The sequence below is a fragment of the Canis aureus genome, chromosome 28 (genome assembly GCF_053574225.1).
Source record: "Canis aureus isolate CA01 chromosome 28, VMU_Caureus_v.1.0, whole genome shotgun sequence".
NCBI classification, from domain to species: Eukaryota; Metazoa; Chordata; class Mammalia; order Carnivora; family Canidae; genus Canis; species Canis aureus.
Genome location: NC_135638.1, coordinates 26,054,657 through 26,072,633, shown reverse-complemented (window position 1 = coordinate 26,072,633; position 17,977 = coordinate 26,054,657). Strand labels below are relative to the sequence as shown.

General features: G+C 38.4%; 1 protein-coding gene across 5 annotated transcripts in view; it reads left to right on the top strand.

Moving 5' to 3' along the window:
- The window catches only part of TRIM55 (tripartite motif containing 55), a 44,888-nt gene extending 27,580 nt beyond the window's left edge, over positions 1–17,308 (top strand). For all 5 annotated transcript variants that reach the window (XM_077876739.1, XM_077876740.1, XM_077876741.1 and 2 more), the window contains one exon: positions 16,288–17,308. In XM_077876739.1, coding sequence (XP_077732865.1) covers positions 16,288–16,393 — 106 coding nt within the window. In that variant the 3' untranslated portion in view covers positions 16,394–17,308. The remainder of the gene's footprint in view (positions 1–16,287) is intronic.
- Positions 17,309–17,977: the final 669 nt, after the last annotated feature.

Genomic DNA, 17,977 nt, shown 5'->3' with positions numbered 1-17,977 from the left:
TGCAGCAACATCAAGGAGATTGTAGCCAGGTGAGATCTGAATAAATAAAAAGCAGGAAGATCAATGTTCATCTAACCAGACATAATGAATAAGAACCAAAGAAAAGTCATAAAGGCAACAGCCTTTATTTTTGAGACACCTTTCACATAGCCAAGCCTTTTCTTAAATACTGTTACAAGATTTGTTTAGGAACTGGCATCTTAGTCCTTAAATAGCCCTTTGAAGATTATCAGTTTAATAATATCTAAAGATTTAAACCTCATGTCCTTTTGAGTAAATGACCCTGCTGAACCTGAGGCCCAGCTCCCTATGCCTGTAGCTCAGAAGCAATTCAGGGTGACTGGTGCTGAAAGGCCTCAGCTATTTCTGGCTCATTGACTTTTTCGTGAGTTGACATTGACTCTTCTGGAAGCTCCCATCATAGTTCCTTTCTGCCTCATTAGCTGTATGTTCAGCAATGACAGTAGGATCTCCATGGGTCTCTGTCATGTCTGTAGCTATGTGTGAGTAGGATTCTCCCCCAATGTCTAATAGCCAGAAACCTGTGTACCCTAGAATGTTCCTAGTGTCCTTATAGTCTGCTTATTATTTGTGGTGAAGAGCAGTGGGCAGAAGTATTGGCCATGGGCTCAGTGGGGCAAATGGGAGAGAGAGAGAGAACTCCATATTTTATGGGAATATCCTGAGTAACCGTGGATCTGAATAATTGTCTGAAGAGTTCAGTTTACATTCTGAGAATTCAGGTTTTGGGGTTTGTTGCCAGATATTCTTGTAATGCTTCTCTGAGGCTGCAGGGGGAGAGTCATGCTTCTTGTCTGCCATCCACTGAGTCCATGTCACCTACCCTGACATTCACACGCCTGTCTGCTAAGATAAGGGTGAGACCTATGGGAGTGCATTGGAGTACGGTGATTGGCATTCACTATTGCAAAGAATATGGACAGATCAATAGAGACCTCACCATAGTATCAGATTCCTGGCCTCTGTAAATTTTTTGCAGGCCTGCTTTACTTTTACCACCTCAGAACCCAACTCACTAGATTAATATTTGTCTAGTGCAAAGTTAGCTTATTGGAATTTCATACTTTATCATTAGTCTTTCCGTGGACATTTAGGATGTGATACAGAAGTTCTCCTTTATTTCCAGGTGGTCTTACCTCTCTTTACTACATGTTAGGGAATAAGGTTGCCTTAGAATCTCAAGCGTCTCAGGCTCATATACTGATTTGTGAACTCACTAAAGTCACCTTCAAACTTTTAAGAAGGCAAATGTTCTGTTTCCAGGTGCTTTCTTCACAGCTATTTATACAGTAATACCTGCCCTTGCCTTTGCTGCCTGTGATTTCTGATTCCATACAATCTCCACTTTCTCCTGTACCTTCTCTCTTCACCTAATTACATAGGCAGATTATGAGTTAGAAACCGGTCACGGCAAAAACCAGACATCAGCAGTCTCCACCAGTGGTGAACTGGGATTCTGCTTTTTGTTAGATCAGAGAAGCTTTGTTGCTTTCCCCACCTTCATTCTTGAAAAAAATAAATAAATAAATTTCTCAACAAGTTTTGTCTTCAGCCTTGTGGCAAAACTGAATCCCATAGACAAGAGACTCTTCTGCAGGATGCACTTTGAATCCTGTAATATCCTATTTCTCCCAGAAAACCCCTGGACATGAACTGGTCTTTAGCTGCAAAATTGCCCTCTAAGTTTCCACCTTTCTAGGCCATACCTGCTGGATGCTCAGTCAATGCAAAGAGAATTTGGGGAAAATAGCATTTGATCTACTTCATACGTTAACTTTTAAATTAATTTGAAAAAGTGACATAGTCAATATTAGAGGACAGGGCAATAATAAAGTGGGAAGAGGGCAGATCAGCTGCCCTTGGACAGCAGTCTCTGTGAGCCTCATCTCCTGGGCATGTCTTCTTGAGGCCGTTTCTGGGCCCAGTCTGCTTCCCTCCTTTGCCCTTTCTCTTCCTATACAACTTACATGCAAACCATACCTGGGTGTTGAGACAAGGACCACTCCCACGACCCACACCTATGGACAATTGAGTATTTTACTGAAATACATGTGGCAGATTTTCCAGAGGTGGGAGCAGCAACAATGAAAGACCTTCCCTATTCCCCTTCCTCCCTTCCTAATGAAGTTTACTGGCCTGGTGTGGAAGAATTTATCCAATTTGTTTAATGAGAGCTGCTCAGGGAACAGAGATTTCCAGAGAAATGTCTTCCTATATGGTGGATTAAGTTGGCAGCTGCTCTGGCTGATACTTGAGCTGGACTATGGCAGCTGCCTCAAGGTCAGAGGACCTTCCATCCCCGGCTCCACATCCTAATGAGAGTCAGTTGCTTTGGAGATAGGGACTTTGACATTAAAATCTCTGCAATTTCTGCCTCTATAAAGAACCAGAATTCATAGATTTCACCAGAGTATGAAGTTGTGGTCACCAGAGTATGAAGTTGTGGTTATAAGAGAACCTAAAAAGTTTTACTATATCATAGCTATTTTTTTTTTTTAATAGGATAGCTCCTTTTCACATTCCTTTCTTCAAGCCTGAAAATAGATAAGTTGGGTAGAAATCCTACTAAGTTTTAGGCACTGGAAGGATCCATGAAATCAGTAAAAAGGACTTAGGTTCCTGTCCTGTTGCTTCTCTACACCGACTCTGGGCATTTATTTTCTTTGAGCCTCCATTTTCTCACTGGGATAATGAAGCAACTACTCAAAGAAAAGGTCTATCTATTTACACAGTGGAGAGTGAAAAACTTTATACTAAGAATTTTATAATTGTTTCAGGATGTTTTCATTGGGAGGCCTGACATAAGCCACACTCAGGCCTGACATAAGCCACACTTAGGGACAGTAGTAACAGGTTCGCAGTGAAATAGACAGTCCAACGCATTTCTCAAAATATATGTCTTGCCTTGAAGCTCTTCCATAAATGTCCATTTCCCAAATTCTTCCAAATCTCTTCCTTCAGCTGAATATTTACACAGATGTGATGGCCACTTTTGATGCCATGAACTCCAAAAAATCCATGATGGCTCAACTCTAAAGTCTACCTAAAGACACTTAGAGACATCACTGCCCAGTAGAGCAAATTCTTAGAATGTACATAGTAGAGGTAATCACAGAATACTAGATGAAGAGATGAACGATATGTGGCTTGAAAATCTACCTGTTTTAAGTGTTATAGTTCAGTTTTGGCAAATAGCCAAATATGTAGCCACTACCACAATTAAGATGTAGAATATTTCCATCATTCTACAAAGTGTCCTCATGTACCTTTGCAGTTAATTCCCTCCCTGCATCCCAGTGGGTATTGTCTCAATCTTTCACAGGTTAGCCATTCTAATGGAAGTGTATGCTATGTCATTTAATTTGCATTTCCCCAATGACTAATGATGTTTAGCATCTTTTCATGTGCCTCTACGTCATTTTCATATTTTCTTTGATGAAGTATCTGTTCACATTTGCCCACTTTCTTTGGGTTATCTTATTAGAAAGTTGTGAAAGTTCTTAACGTTATTTTGGATAAAACTCCCTTATCAGACATGTTTTGCAAATATTTTCTCCCAGTTTGTGGCTTGCTTTTACATGTTCTTAAGTGTATTTTGAAGAGCAAACATTTTTAGTTTTGATGAAGTTCGATTTGTCATTTTTTCCTTTATGCTTTGTGTTCTTTGTGTCTTAAGAAATCTTTGCTCAACTCAAAAACCACAAGGATTTTCTCTCATTTTCTTCTAGAATTTTTGTAGTTTCAGCTCTTAAATTAGCTCTAAGATCATTTTAGGTTAATTTTTGTATTGTGAGATAAAGATCGAGGATGTTTCTTGACTATTTTCTTTTTAAAAATATTTTATTTATTTATTCGTGAGAGACACACAGAGAGAGGCAGAGACATAGGCAGAAGGAGAAGCAGGCTCCTGGTGGGCAGCCCGATGTGGGACTTGATCCCAGGGACTCTGGAATCATGCCCTGAGCCAAAGACAGATGCTCAACCGCTGAGCCATCCAGGCATCCCTGTCTATTTTCTATATAGGTATTTGTTTCAACACTACTTGTGAAAAAGGCTATCCTTTCCCTCAGTCCTTGATGACTTTGTAGAAATTCAAATAACCATACATGTTCAGGTCTACTTGAAGGCTCTACTTTGAACCATTGATCTGTGTCCTCAAATAACCATACATGTTCAGGTCTACTTGAAGGCTCTACTTTGAACCATTGATCTGTGTCCCTCTGCCAATACCACACTGTCTTGATTATTATAGCTTTATAAAAGTCCCTATATTAGGTAATGTAAGCCCTCCACTTTATTTGTTTTATTTGTCTTTATTGTTTTTTTCTCTCTATTTTATATTTTATTCATCTTTGCTCTTTATTATTTTCACCCTTATGCTTACTTTGGGTTTAATTTTGTCTCTGCTTTCTAGTTTCTTAGGGTGGAAACAAATTATTGATTTGAAATATTTCATTTTCTAATGTAAGCATTTAATGCTATAAATTTTCTTCTAATCATTGCTTCAGCTACATCCCACAAGATTTGATATGTTGTATTTTCATTTTCATTTAATTCAGAATATTTTCTAATTGACCTCAGGATTTGTTCTTTGATTCAGGAGTTATTTAGATAAGTAGTGTTTATTTTCTAGATATTTGTAGATTTTCCAGATATCCTTCTGTTTGATATCTGGTTTGATTCTATTGTGTAGAGAGAATACTCTTTATAGGAATCTCAATCCCTTTAAATTTAAAATTTGTTTTATGGCCCAGAATATGTTCAACTTTGCTGAAGATTCATGTGCATTTGAAAACATTGTACTTTCTGTTGTTGTTGGGTGAGTGTTCTATAAATGTTAATTAGGTCAGTTAATTGATAGTGTTGTTCAAATCTATAATATTCTTATTGATTTTCTGTTGACTTGTTTTATCAATTGCTGAGAGAGGAAGTTTGAGATCTCTGATTATAACTGTGAGTTGGTGTATCTATCCTTGCAATTCTATCACTTTTGCCTCATGCATTTGAAACTCTGTTTAGGTGCATTCATATTTAGCATTATTTTATTGTCTTGAAGAATTTATCCCAAGATAAGTGGTAAACAAAACAAAATTCTTTTCTCTTTTGTGTATGGCTGCCTGCTTTACTGGGTGTAAGGAAGGTCCTCATACACATATACTATCTTTTAAGGTAGCTTAACAAAGTTAGAAGGCAGGTGGGGAGAGCCTGGAGAAGAAAGGTGCTAACAATCCTTAAGGCGTTCCAAGTGTCTGGCAATGGGGAAGGCCTGATAGCCCAAATCCAATGACCCTGTCTCCCCTTTCTCCTCCAGCAATGTACAGGGCCAAGTATATGAAGACTGAGATAGCTGACATATCTAATGCTTTTAAGTGACTAGGCTGAACTTTATGATTCAATGACTAGTTGTCACGGGCCTGTGGTGCCCTATTTTTAGTTCTGATGTAAATTGCTTTATAAGCTAATGTCTCTGTATATTTTCATGACACACTTATGCCCTAATTCACTCCTTGTCTTATCTAAACCAGAGGCCACCTTATCATGGGCCAGGGATTTCCAGCACCAAGCTAGCTTGCTTGTTTGCTTGCTTTCTTACTTTCTATTTTTTTCTTTTTCTTTTCTTTCTTTCTTTTTATACTTTTTTTCAATTTATTCTTTAAATTTTATTTAAATTCAATTAATTAACATATAATGTATTACTGGTTTTAGAGGTAGAGGTCAGTGATTCATCAGTCTTATATAACACCCAGTGCTCATTACATCATGTGCCCTCCTTAATGTTCATCACCCAGTTACTGCTTTCCCTTACCCCCTCCCCTCCAGTGACCCTCAGTTTGTTTCCTTTGGTTAAGAGTCTCTTATGGTTTTGTCTTCCTCTCTGATTTCATCTTGTTTTATTTTTCCCTCTCTTCCCCTACAATCCTGTTTTCTTTCTTACATTCCACATGAGTGAGATCATATAACAGTCTTTCTCTAACTTATTTCTTTTTTTTTTAAACTCTTTTTTTTTTTAATTTTTATTTATTTATGATAGTCACAGAGAGAGAGAGAGAGAGAGAGGGGCAGAGACACAGGCAGAGGGAGAAGCAGGCTCCATGCACCGGGAGCCTGACGTGGGATTCGATCCCGGGTCTCCAGGATCGTGCCCTGGGCCAAAGGCAGGCGCCAAACCCCTGCGCCACCCAGGGATCCCTCTCTAACTTATTTCATTCAGTATCATATCCTCTAGTTCCAACCACATCATTGCAAATGGCAAGATTTCATCTTTTGACAGCTGAGTCGTATTCCATTGTGTGTATATACCACATTTTCGTTATCCATTCATCTGTTGATGGATATCTGGGCTCCTGACACAGTTTAGCTATTGTGGACATTGCTGCTATAAACATTAGGGTGCAGGTGCCCCTTCAGATCACTGCATTTGTATCTTGGGATAAATACCCAGTAGTTGTAATTGCTGGGTCATAGAATAGCTCTCTATTTTCAACTTTTTGAGGAAACTTCATACTGTTTTCCAGAGTGGCTGCACCAGCTTGCATTCCCACCGACAGTGTAAGAGAGTTTTCCTTTCTCCACATCCTCACCAATATCTATCGTTTCCTGACTTTTTCATTTTAGCCATTCTGACCAGTGTGAGGTGGTATCTCTCTGTGGTTTTGATTTGTATTTCCCTGATGCCAAGTGATGTTGAGCATTTTTTCCTGTGTCTGTTGGCCATTTGTATGTCTTCTTTGGAGAAATGTCTGTTCATATCTTCTGCCCATTTCTTGACTGGATTATTTGTTCTATAGGTACAGAATTTGATAGGTTCTTTATAGATTTTGGATACTAGCCTTTTTTTCTGATAGGTCATTTGCAAATCTCTTTACTCTGAAATAGTAAAAGGAATGTGTGGAAGTAAGGCCAGTCAGCAAGTGTCACCAAGGAAAACCAGCCCATACCATCTTATTTCCCAATCCAGGCACTATAAATGTTACCCTGTGAGGTTACAAAGGTGCTCCCAGAGAAAAATTAAAAGCATTTCATCAGAGAGAGAGAGAGAATGGGGGAGGGGAAAGAAGGAAGAAAAAAAAAAGAAAGAGGAAGGAAGAAGGAAAGAAGAAAGGAAACCAGCCTATGATTTAACAGGCAGGCGCTAGCAGTCTTTTCCCTTCTTGAAGGGTTTATTTCCTAGATTCTCAGAAACCAATACATGTGTCCCCAGATCTGAGACCTCATCAAATTTCTCATCATCCCAAGATTCAGTCTCCTAGAAAATATTCATATTTTCCTAAAACAGGATGAATATTAGAAGTTCCAAGGAAAAGCAGCATGTGGAACCCTGGGTCTTCATAGGTGTCACACACAAAAAGATAAAATTATTTTCATGCAAATGATCTTTGAGACCAAACCATTCATCCTGCTTTCAAGGTCAAATATCAATTCTAGTTCCACTTGAGACTGAGAGGTGAGAGATGTTGGAGGCCAGAGGGCTGGAAAGTTGCTTTTCTGAGTGAGATTAATCTCACGAAGTATTACAGAAGATTTAAAAAAACAAAGCAGGAGACTAAGAACATGATTTCCCATGAGTGTGACTGTAGGTCCCGTATTCTTTGAAATGATCTATTCAATTTTCCAAAACAAACTGAAATGAATGAAAATTTAACTATGTTCTCTAAATTTAATTGAGGGATCCAGGGTGTCAATTATTTTCAAACAGAAATCCCTACTGAGAGCAACTGCTTGTGTTTTACAAATTAGGATATTCAAGCTTACAAATCGCTGATTTGCCAGCGCCCTGACTGTGCTGGAATTCAAGCTTGGTAAAAATAGAGAGAAAATTGATCAGGGCTCAGGACTGGCCTACATTTACTATGTAGCACTATCCAGGACTTAATAACTCTGGCAATTACAAGAAATTATGATAATAAAATGCAGTTATTTCAGATAGAAAAAGCTGTAGGAGAGAGTAAGGTTTTTCTTAAGTAAGTTTTAATGAGACCATTGCATTAACATTATTAATGCTTTTTCATTTGTATTTTTCAACTGCAATTCTTTTTCTGGCCTTTTTTTTCCTGTTGGGAAAGTGACATCCTAATAACTGTCAATTTGGGGGCTTTTCTAGGATAAAAAATATCTATACTAAAACTGTAGGCTATATTTCTCAGGATCAAATAGCATCCTTGGTAAAGGTTACTTTAATAGAAAGCTAAAATGGATGTATCCATCTCAAAGAGGGAAATATAATATAAATTGTGTGCGAGCAGTATAATGAATTCATTTCCCCTGGCAACCCGTGCCTACAGCCCTACAATTCCATGAAAACAGTAACGCAGGCACCAGGGAGAGCTCTCTCGGGGAGTTGTTAGACATAGCTAGTCGAGTTTTGCTTCCTGTGTCTTAAAACTGTTTATTATTCTGATTTAACCTAAGACCTTTGTTAGTATTGTACATACTGTGGATGTTTTCTGTCATTGTTTACCTATCTCAGTGAATTCCATGCGATACCTTTTCTCCTACTACAACGCACAAAGCAAAGAATTAATCTACCACCATGTTAATGCATCTGAAAAATCAATGCCGTGTGGCAATGCTGTAACTAATATGTGTACATTGCTTTATCATTTAGAAAGTCTTTTGCAGAGGTTCTCTCATTTAAACCTCACAACTCTGTACAATAGGAATCATTAAACTTACACATTTTATGGTGGAGGATCATAGAGGATGTGTGACTTGCTCAAGGTTACAGAGCAGTGGGAGCTAAGAGTTCAGTGATCCCTTGCCCTCCACTGTGGAGTGTGCATATGCAATATACTATACACCAAGCTTACATCTAGGAAAAGTGAGTGAACCCTTACTTTACCTGGGGTGATGACTGAAGCAGAAATAGTGTGAGCAAGGGCTCCCCTGCTTTGATTCACCACTCTTGACACATTGGCACAGCCTCACAGGACAGTTTCTAGGCCTCCAGTGCTTGCAGGCACGTAGCTGACCTTTGCAATGACAGCACTCCAATCCTTTAGTTAGTTGCACTGCATGCTGCTGACCAACATGCCTCTTTCTGACTTTCAGAGGTGGAATGTGCCTCTCCCCCAAGTCTCACATGCTCAATAGAGCCAGCTTTTGTCTTTGGATTTGTGGTCACTAACTCTCAGCACTCTCATTAGAGTTATTTTGAGCAAGGTCTTCAGCCTTCCTGAGCCTGAGATTTCTCAGCCATAAATTGGGCATAATAATACTGTCAACCTCCCATGGCTCTAGAGAGAACCTTCACAAGACCCAGAAACTCCTGTGTGTGAGGAATTAATAATCCAACTAGCAGTTCTTTGTAATTCAGTACTTCTTTCAGAGGGGTGAGAACACACACTCTATGCTGAATACACCATCATCACGTCCATATCTGAGAAGAAGGCTGGCTTTAAGTTTTTGCCAGTCGATGATACCGTTTTAGCTTCTTCCTGCTCCCCATACTGACCCCATCAATGCCTAAATACCATGTTTAAAACAAACCAAACACTATACACCATAAATCTTACTCTGGGTTAAGAAAAAGTAGATGGGTTTGATTTCTTCTTGTTTCATAGATCTGAGGAAATGATTCTGGTTTCTGGTCTCCACTTAGCAAAAAGAAGCAGTTAGTAACAACAAAGCCCCCAAATCAAATCCCTTTGCCCATTTTTTAAAGGTTTATTTATTTATTTTAGAGAGAGAGACAAAGAAAGAGAGGGAGAGAGAGCGAGCTCATGTGAGCAGCCATAGGGAGGAGCAGAGGAAGAGAGATAATCTTAAGCAGACTCCCCACTGAGTGCAAAGCTTGAGGATGCAGGGCTGAATTCCAGGGCCCCAAGATCATGACTGAGCCAAAATTGAGTTGGACACTTAACCAGCTGAGTCACTCAGGCACCCCCTCCCTTCACTCCTTTTTTTACTTAGTGTGTACAGCTGTGGATCCTCCCAAGAAAAAAATGCTTTTTAGTGGGTGTTTTCCTTCTGTAGATCCTTTGGAGAATACCTCTTTTCTTCTTCCTCTAGCATTCATGGAGAGTGTGCTATATTTACACAGCTCTGTGTTTTCTAAATGCATCTCAGTTGCTCTGCCACCAAGCAGAAATGTCTATATTCCTGTGAAAGAAATGACATGGTGAAAGACCAGCCCAGCAGAATTTCCAGGGCTTAGACTCTTGGCTGTGAATTACAGACCACACCTCAATTATTCCTCAGATACTGATGCATGTTTCAGGCTCTTGGCCATACTCTCTTTTCCAGTCTTGAATCCATAATGCTTAAGCTATCCAAGGGCCTGTGGTTCAGGAATGCTAAGTAGGGAGCAGGCCAGTGCTTGAGGTTTAGGCTTTCTGAATAAGCATTATAAGCATGACCTCAGCAATCCTACTCACACCTGTTCCTAGTATCTGGCTTTGCTTCTCTGAACCAGCCTAGTAGGTCAGGGTGGGAACAGAGTGGTTGCCCACTCAGAAGCCTCAAGTCTAGCTTTATCCCTTCTATCCACATTCCTTCAAGGAAAATGGATTTCATTATAGATGGGCAAGGGAACTTCTGGATTGGCCAGGGAAGACTGGAATTTAATAGGTAGTATTAACCAGATCCTTCTGTCAGGTTGAATTTGTGACTGGCATTCCCTGTAGCAGAGAAGAGATAGAGGCCCAAGCATGGGGACTTAGACACAAATTTCCTCACTGCCCCAGTATCCCTTCAATGGCCTGTAATAGTGACTCCCATGTCTACCACAGTTGTCCCTCAGGATAAGACATGGACATTTCATGCTATATGGCAGCGGTGTGCATTAAACCATCATCATCCATTAATGTCTTGGTTGTAATTCAGTTTGTCAGATAAATTACTATCACCTGGATGAGCTGAGGAAATGGAACACAGGCAGGTAAATGATAATGGACCAGGATCATTGGTGGTAGAGAGAATGATGATTTGGAGAAAAGCAGATGCTGGCATCTCTTGAAGCCCCTGGGAAGCCTACAGGAAGCCTGAGGGCACCAGCGATTGATCAGAGAGCTTACTCTTGACTTTGGGCCAGCTAAAAAAATATTTTCCCTCTTAAATGTGACTATCCAGACTTGTGCCAGAGTGACTATCAGGAAAGCATCTGGTTTTGTTCAGTCAGTGAATTATGTGGTACAGGATGCATTTAGGTAAAGGGGTTGCTGCTATTGCCCCCAGGCTAAAAAAAGAGCATGTTCACTAAACTGCACCCAGTTATCGCCCCCATGTTAAGTGTGCAGGGACACATCTGGCTTCAATTAAGCATTGAAGGCAGCTTCATGCTTTGATTGTCAAGAATCTTGCCAAAAGAAGCATGTTGGCTTTAAAAAAACATCACATTTAGCATAAAAATCAAGCCAAAGATTCCATTGAGCATTTCATGTTCTTTTCTTTGAGACTTTCCTACAAAAAACTAGCCTTAGAGACCACAAAGGTAACATTAATGAAAAAGCAAGCCAGGTAAAAAAAGCAATGTTAATCAAAGCATAAATACAAGATACAGTTTGCTTTCCTCTTTACTCTGAGTATAGCAACTATACAAGCACAGTACAAATGGCCCCTAAAATCAGCCTTGCAGCAGAGGCGGCAAAAGGGAGTAGTAGGCAAGATGGAAATCAGGAGATGAGAGAGAGAAGGAGAGAGAGAGAGAACATATCCAGTCCAAGGAGAGAGCTAAGGCTCTCTATGCAGGTTCTGGATTGCCACATTTCTGCTTTGCCAAGAGAACCTGCAAATCCAGATTTTAATGTGAAGTCTCCATTTTTTTTCTTAAATTTTAATTGTGTTAAAACCCACGTAACATAAAAATTACCATCTTAACCATTTCTAAGCATACAGTGCAGTAATCTTAATATATTCACATTGTTGTGCAACCAATCTCCAGAATTTTTCATCTCTCAAAACTGAAATTCCATACCCATTAAAAAACAACTTCCCATTTTCCCCCTTCCCCCAGCCCATGGCAACCTCCATCCTACTTTCTGTTTCTATGAACCTGACTACTCTAGAAACTTTTTGTATTCTAGAAGTGGAATAACAGAGTATTTGTTGTTTTATGACTGGCTTATTTCACCTAGCATGTCCTCAAGGTTCATCCATGTTGTAGCACATGTCAAAATTTTCTTCCTTTATGAAGCTCAATAATATTCTATGTAAAAAAAATAAAAATAAAAAAATAGTATTCTATGTATATGCCACATTTTACTTATCCATTCATCCATTGATGAACACTTGGGTTGCTTCCACCCCTTGGATCCTGTGAATAGTGCTTCTATGAACATAGGTGTGCAAATATCTGTTTGGGTCTCTGCTTTCATCTCTTTTGGGTATATGCCCAAAAGTGAACTTGCTGGGTCACATTCTATGTTTAGTATTTTGAGGAACTGCCACATTGTTTCCCACAGCAACTGTGCCATTTTATGTTCCTACCAACAGTGCGCAAGGGCTTCTATTTCTCCACATTCTTGCTCCTGACTTTTTAATGTTTGCAACTAATTCAAACTTTTGTCAAAATACCACTCAGCCACACAGTTCAGAGCAAGTAAACACTGTCCATAACCTGGAACTGTCCTGTACACACAGACAGATGTCCACAAGCCTCTGGAAGAATACATGCTTTTTAGTCCCCATCAACAAGAAATGATTCTAGATGATGTGAGCACATCATGCAGCTCTGGGTAGAAGAACCTCTCATCACGTTGCTCTTCTATGGAGTAAAACCCTCACAACATAATCTGACATTAATTTTTTCCCTCTCAAAAAACATTTGGTAGTAACAGGGAAAAAATCCAAGAAAAAGATTTTCTGAGTAGGTCTGGTTCATGAATATCCAGCATTCCTGGTCAAGTTCATCTAAGAAAAAGAGTCTTTCTCCTAAGCAAATGTGTCACTCCCTTCTATGGTCTTTTGTGGATCTTGACTGAATTGCTTCTCACAGCTGGGACAGGGAAAATGCCGCCTCCCTCATCCATTTCCTGCTTTTATTTTATGACTAAAATTCATTTCTCAAATTATCTGAAGCCCCATGATGATACAATATAGTGTTAGGTGATGGTTGGAAGTTTGTTTGGTCTCTTGAGAAAAATGTGTAAAATTTAGAAGTAATAAGGAAATAATAATCCTTTCTTCATCTTTTTATACATCTCAAAGTAAGCTGAAATGCAGGACAAACTCAAAAGCAGGTAGGGAAGTTCAATGCTTGTCATTTTCTGTCTTTTGTTCAGCTTCATGGAACATCTGTATTCCCAAGAAATATCATTTCCTGTGATGGAGAACCAGCATTTGGAAAACTTTTTAAAGAACTGTGTATATCTAATTCTTTTTATTTTTTTTTATACAATTCTATTTGAGGAAGGCTATAGGAAAAACTATGATTTAATGGGCTATACTTATAGAAAGGAAGTTTCTAAATGTTTAACTTATTCTTCCTTTAGGAAAGAGCCATATATAAAGTTGGGCCACATGGAGAGACACTGGACAGGTCACGGATAATCATAATTACAATATGCCACAGGAATTAAATCCTATAATATCCAATTCTGACAAGATGAGCATTGAAAATATAATTGTCTTTCCTTACTGGGGGTCACTGCTGCTGTATATGTTTCCTCATAAGCAGTCCCCAGTCCCCAGGTGATTCTGCATGGTAGGAAAGCCTCTTCACTAAGAAGAAAGAAAGAAAAGAGGGAAGGAAGGGAGGGAGGGAAGGAGGAAATACACATTTTTAAAACATGTAATATAAGTAAGGCATGTGCAAAGTGTTTTAGGTGTATTACTTTATTTATTCAGTACTTAAAACAGCCTTGTGAGATAGGGTCTCATCTCTGTTTTACAAAAAGAAAAAACTAAGGCTCAGAGAGGTTAACTGACTTATCCAAGACATACAGCTAGTAAATAAGGATTCAAAACCAGGATCAGCCTCTTCACATAGAACATCTTTGCTGAGATGGTTGGTGGGTCCCCAAGTTTACATATACGTGACCAAGGAGATAGTGTAATCACCTGAAAATACTCAGGATAAATCTTTGGTCTTGGCACCCATTCTGGCATTGGCCTCTCTTCTCTAAAAGACAGCACCTGTCCATAAAATTTAGAAGGAAATCTAATGACTGCACAAAAACATGGGGATGTAGAAGGAGCAAACCCAGACTACTTGATACCAAGTTTTGAAGGCTGTCAGGTACTAATAGATAGAATGCTTTCAATAGAAGATAGATTTTAATCTCAAGTGCAGAAAAGCGCAAAAGTATATATTAGTCCCAAAAGCAGTATCAAATGGTTCCTTAGCCACCAGCAGTGTCTCTCTACAGAATATACCTTACCCAACTAGTTTTGCACTTTTAGGTATTTCAGAACAGCTGTCATGGAAGATTCCTCTAGATTAGGGGTTGCTTTTAAGGAAAAGAGGCTACAGAATGAACACTGGTGGTCTGTTTGTTTGTTTAGGCAGAATTCAGATTTAGTCCTATAAAATGATCAGGAAAAGGTCTCTACAGATCACTGATATGTCCAGATCACTTGGGTTTGGATTTTTTTTGTTTGCTTTTTGTTTTATTTTGGTTTTTTATTTTTAGGATTAGTTAGAGTAATGTGACCACAGTGGGGAAGAGAAAAGTTTGATGTGCATAAACAGGCTTAGGATTCTGTCCAGATATTGTTTTTCCCACATCAACTTCAAGGACACTGAGGAATCTAACCCATTACCAAACCGAACCTAATAGCATAATGGCAGCCTTTTTTTAAAGCCCATTTTCACTTGATGTCTCAACTATTCCTTCATGGAAAACTACTTGCTTCAGTTTTATTCTACTGTAAACAAGTATGATTTCATGACGCTTCTCAACTTTCCGTCAAAGTGGGAAGGATAATCCCAAGACCATGAAGACTTGGGACAATTTTACTGAACTTGAAACATTACCCCAAAACATATATTTAGGGTAAAATCTGTAAGATGCAGGAAAAGCACTCATTTTTCACTCGAAACTATTTTAAGTGTCAACAACAACAGTGCACTTACCAAAGTTCTGCTTCGTCATGCCAGCTATCGTCCATTCATACAGCAGCTTCATAAAATTACTCAGGGCTTCAGCATTGAATGCATGTGCCTACCTCATTGCTTTGAAATCAGTGCCATTCTAATCCAGTGGGATAATCTTACCAGTGAAGTCATCAGAATATGTTAGCCCATCTTCAGTAGTTCTAGGAAGAACTGTGTTTGTCAGAGTACCTTTTTTTTTTTTTTGAGACTGAGCATTTTTTTTTTAATTTAAATTCAATTAGCCAACATATAGAATGTTAGTTTCAGATGTAGAGTTCAATAATTCACCAGTTGCATATAACACCCTGCTCATCACATCACATGCCTTCCTTAATGCCCATGTCAGAGTACCTTTAAATGTAGTGTCTGAGTTTATACATCTAATTGCATTTCAGAAAGACTTTTTTATGATTGTCCCCCATTTCATTATTATTTTTTAAATTCAAGACAACAGAAATAAATTTCACTTATGAGATCGGATTGATCAATTACTTCAAAATCACAACTGTATCTCTCTGGGGTCTATAAAAGATAGATACCTTTTATAGAGACATCTATATAAAAGATATCTCTTTAGAAATTTTGATGTTATTAGATGTTATTGCCTAGAGAAAGAAAAGTTCTTTCATTCATGATTTGCTCAAAACTAAGCTGCAGCTTTGCAAAAAATATACTATAAGTTTGTTATAAATGATATGACTTACATATATTATGAAATGATTATCACAATAAATTTAGTTAACATCCATCATCTCTTATAGATGCCAAAAAGAAAAAAATGGTTTTTCACTTGTGGCTTTTTCCCTTGTGATGAAAACCCTAAGAGTCTACTCTCTTAACAATTTTCAAATATGTCATACAGCAATGTTAACTATAGTCATCATGTTGTACATTGCAGACTTTTCTAACCGCAAATTCCTATTAGAGTTCAATGCCATTTTCATCTCAGTAAATCATATACAAGTGGACTTAAAAACAATAGCCTGGACTCTTTCCCAAGAACTTTCCTCCATTGCATGCATCACTGCTGCCCCTTTTTGAATCATGAGTGTGAATTACATTCATGGCTCTTGGCCATAGCCAAGAAAGCCTGAGCTTGCTTTCCATCCCTAATAATAATTATGTCCTTTATAATAATAATTATTATTATCATTTCTCCTGAGTAGAAAAGTGACTGGACCAACCCAAAAGGATTAGGCTCTTCTTCCTCTGATTCAGATTCTCTTCTATTGCAGATTGGATTTGAAGACCCTCCCCTCCAGGTACAGGCTGCAGCTTCAGGGAGTGGGAATGGAGCTGACTCTGAGCCAGCTCGCCATGTCTTCTCCTTTTCCTGGTTGAACTCCCTGAATGAATGATGTTCATTCCAACTGCGGCCCTCTGTCTGCCTGGCTGAGATGCACACCAGCAGCAGGGAACCTAGATGAGATTAATATGATGCAGGTGATGAAAGGGACCTTTGAACAGGATTTCTGCAAAAAAACAAACAAACAACCCCCCCCCCCACAAAACCCTTTAATTCCAGATGACTTTCCAGAGGGAAAATAATTTTGAGAAAACAGTTGCCGAAAGTATTGGAAGAAAAAAACTTGATCTTACGCAAATATTTTTCTGTGTGGGAAACATTATGAAGATATGTAGGTGTGATATGTGTGTGTGCGTCCATAACGAGTGGCAAGTGTTGAAAAAGTGTGCATTACACTCTTGTCTCTAATAGGCACTGGCTTTTGTTATGATATCATAGTAGCTGTTACTCTCTTCTTTAACAATGCAGTTGGTCAGTGAAATTCAGTGTTAATTCAGAAGTGACTGATTTATCAATATATGGACAAAAGGTAAATCATTGACCAAAGATATGAAATATTTTACAAAGGTTTCCTCTTTTCCATAACAGATGTCACTGGAAGCATATCCAGAAATGTTCCTTAACTCTGGTGACACTTTAATAGTCCAGAAGGCTGAAGGCCTAGGACATTTCCGGTGATATTTTTCTAATCTTAGTTAGATATGCAGATATCAAGCACTTAAACTGAAAAAGAATTTCCAGCAGGAACTGTCTACTTGCTTATGTATCTACTGAGGCACCAACCTGGTGAACTGCAGAATAACTGCATGTATTTAAATATATATATACACACAATACACATTTAAATCGTGCTTTTTTGTCCCACCATAATGCCTCTTTCAAAATAGTAACAAATAAGTGTTACTTTATTCTGTATGAACTCTTAAATAAATGCTGTTTTTAACAACTTAGTCTTATAATGACTTATTCAGTGTTTCATGTGATCTTATTAATAGTCAAGTGTATTTAAAGGGTCCCAAGGGAAAAACATCTCCATACACCCAAATTAATTTGGGGGTATTAAACATTCAATTGAATTTTTGTAAGTTAACCCAACTATCAAAGATAAATGCATGGTAAAACTCATTGGATGTGCCTGTTCCATTTTAGAAATGCATGGAGATAGTTAATATTCTTAAGAATAACAGTGATTAGGATTCATATAGAAATAAATGAGAAGACCATTTGCAAAGTTATTAAAGTCAAATATTTTTTATGTTTAACATTTTCCCAAGTGCCATTTCATAGCAATTAAATTTGTTGCTTGAAGTGGGAAGCTATCAAGTTTCTCCTATTAAGAAGTAGGCACTGGAAAATAGCACAGAAAAAGTATATTTTACAGTACCAAAGTAGTAGCTTGATAAAGTGAGTCTTTCTCAAACCTAAAACAAAAACAAACAGTATGTTGGCCCTACAGTTTAGAGGAATGCTCTGCGAACCCCTCTCTTTGCCTTTCCTCTGTCCCTGCCCTCTCCAGTTATTTACCCTCTTATAATAATCAGGGTTAAGTGTTATTTCCATTATGAATTTATCTTCCATTCATAGAATTACCAAGTCTTAAAGCGGGAAGAAACTTCCCA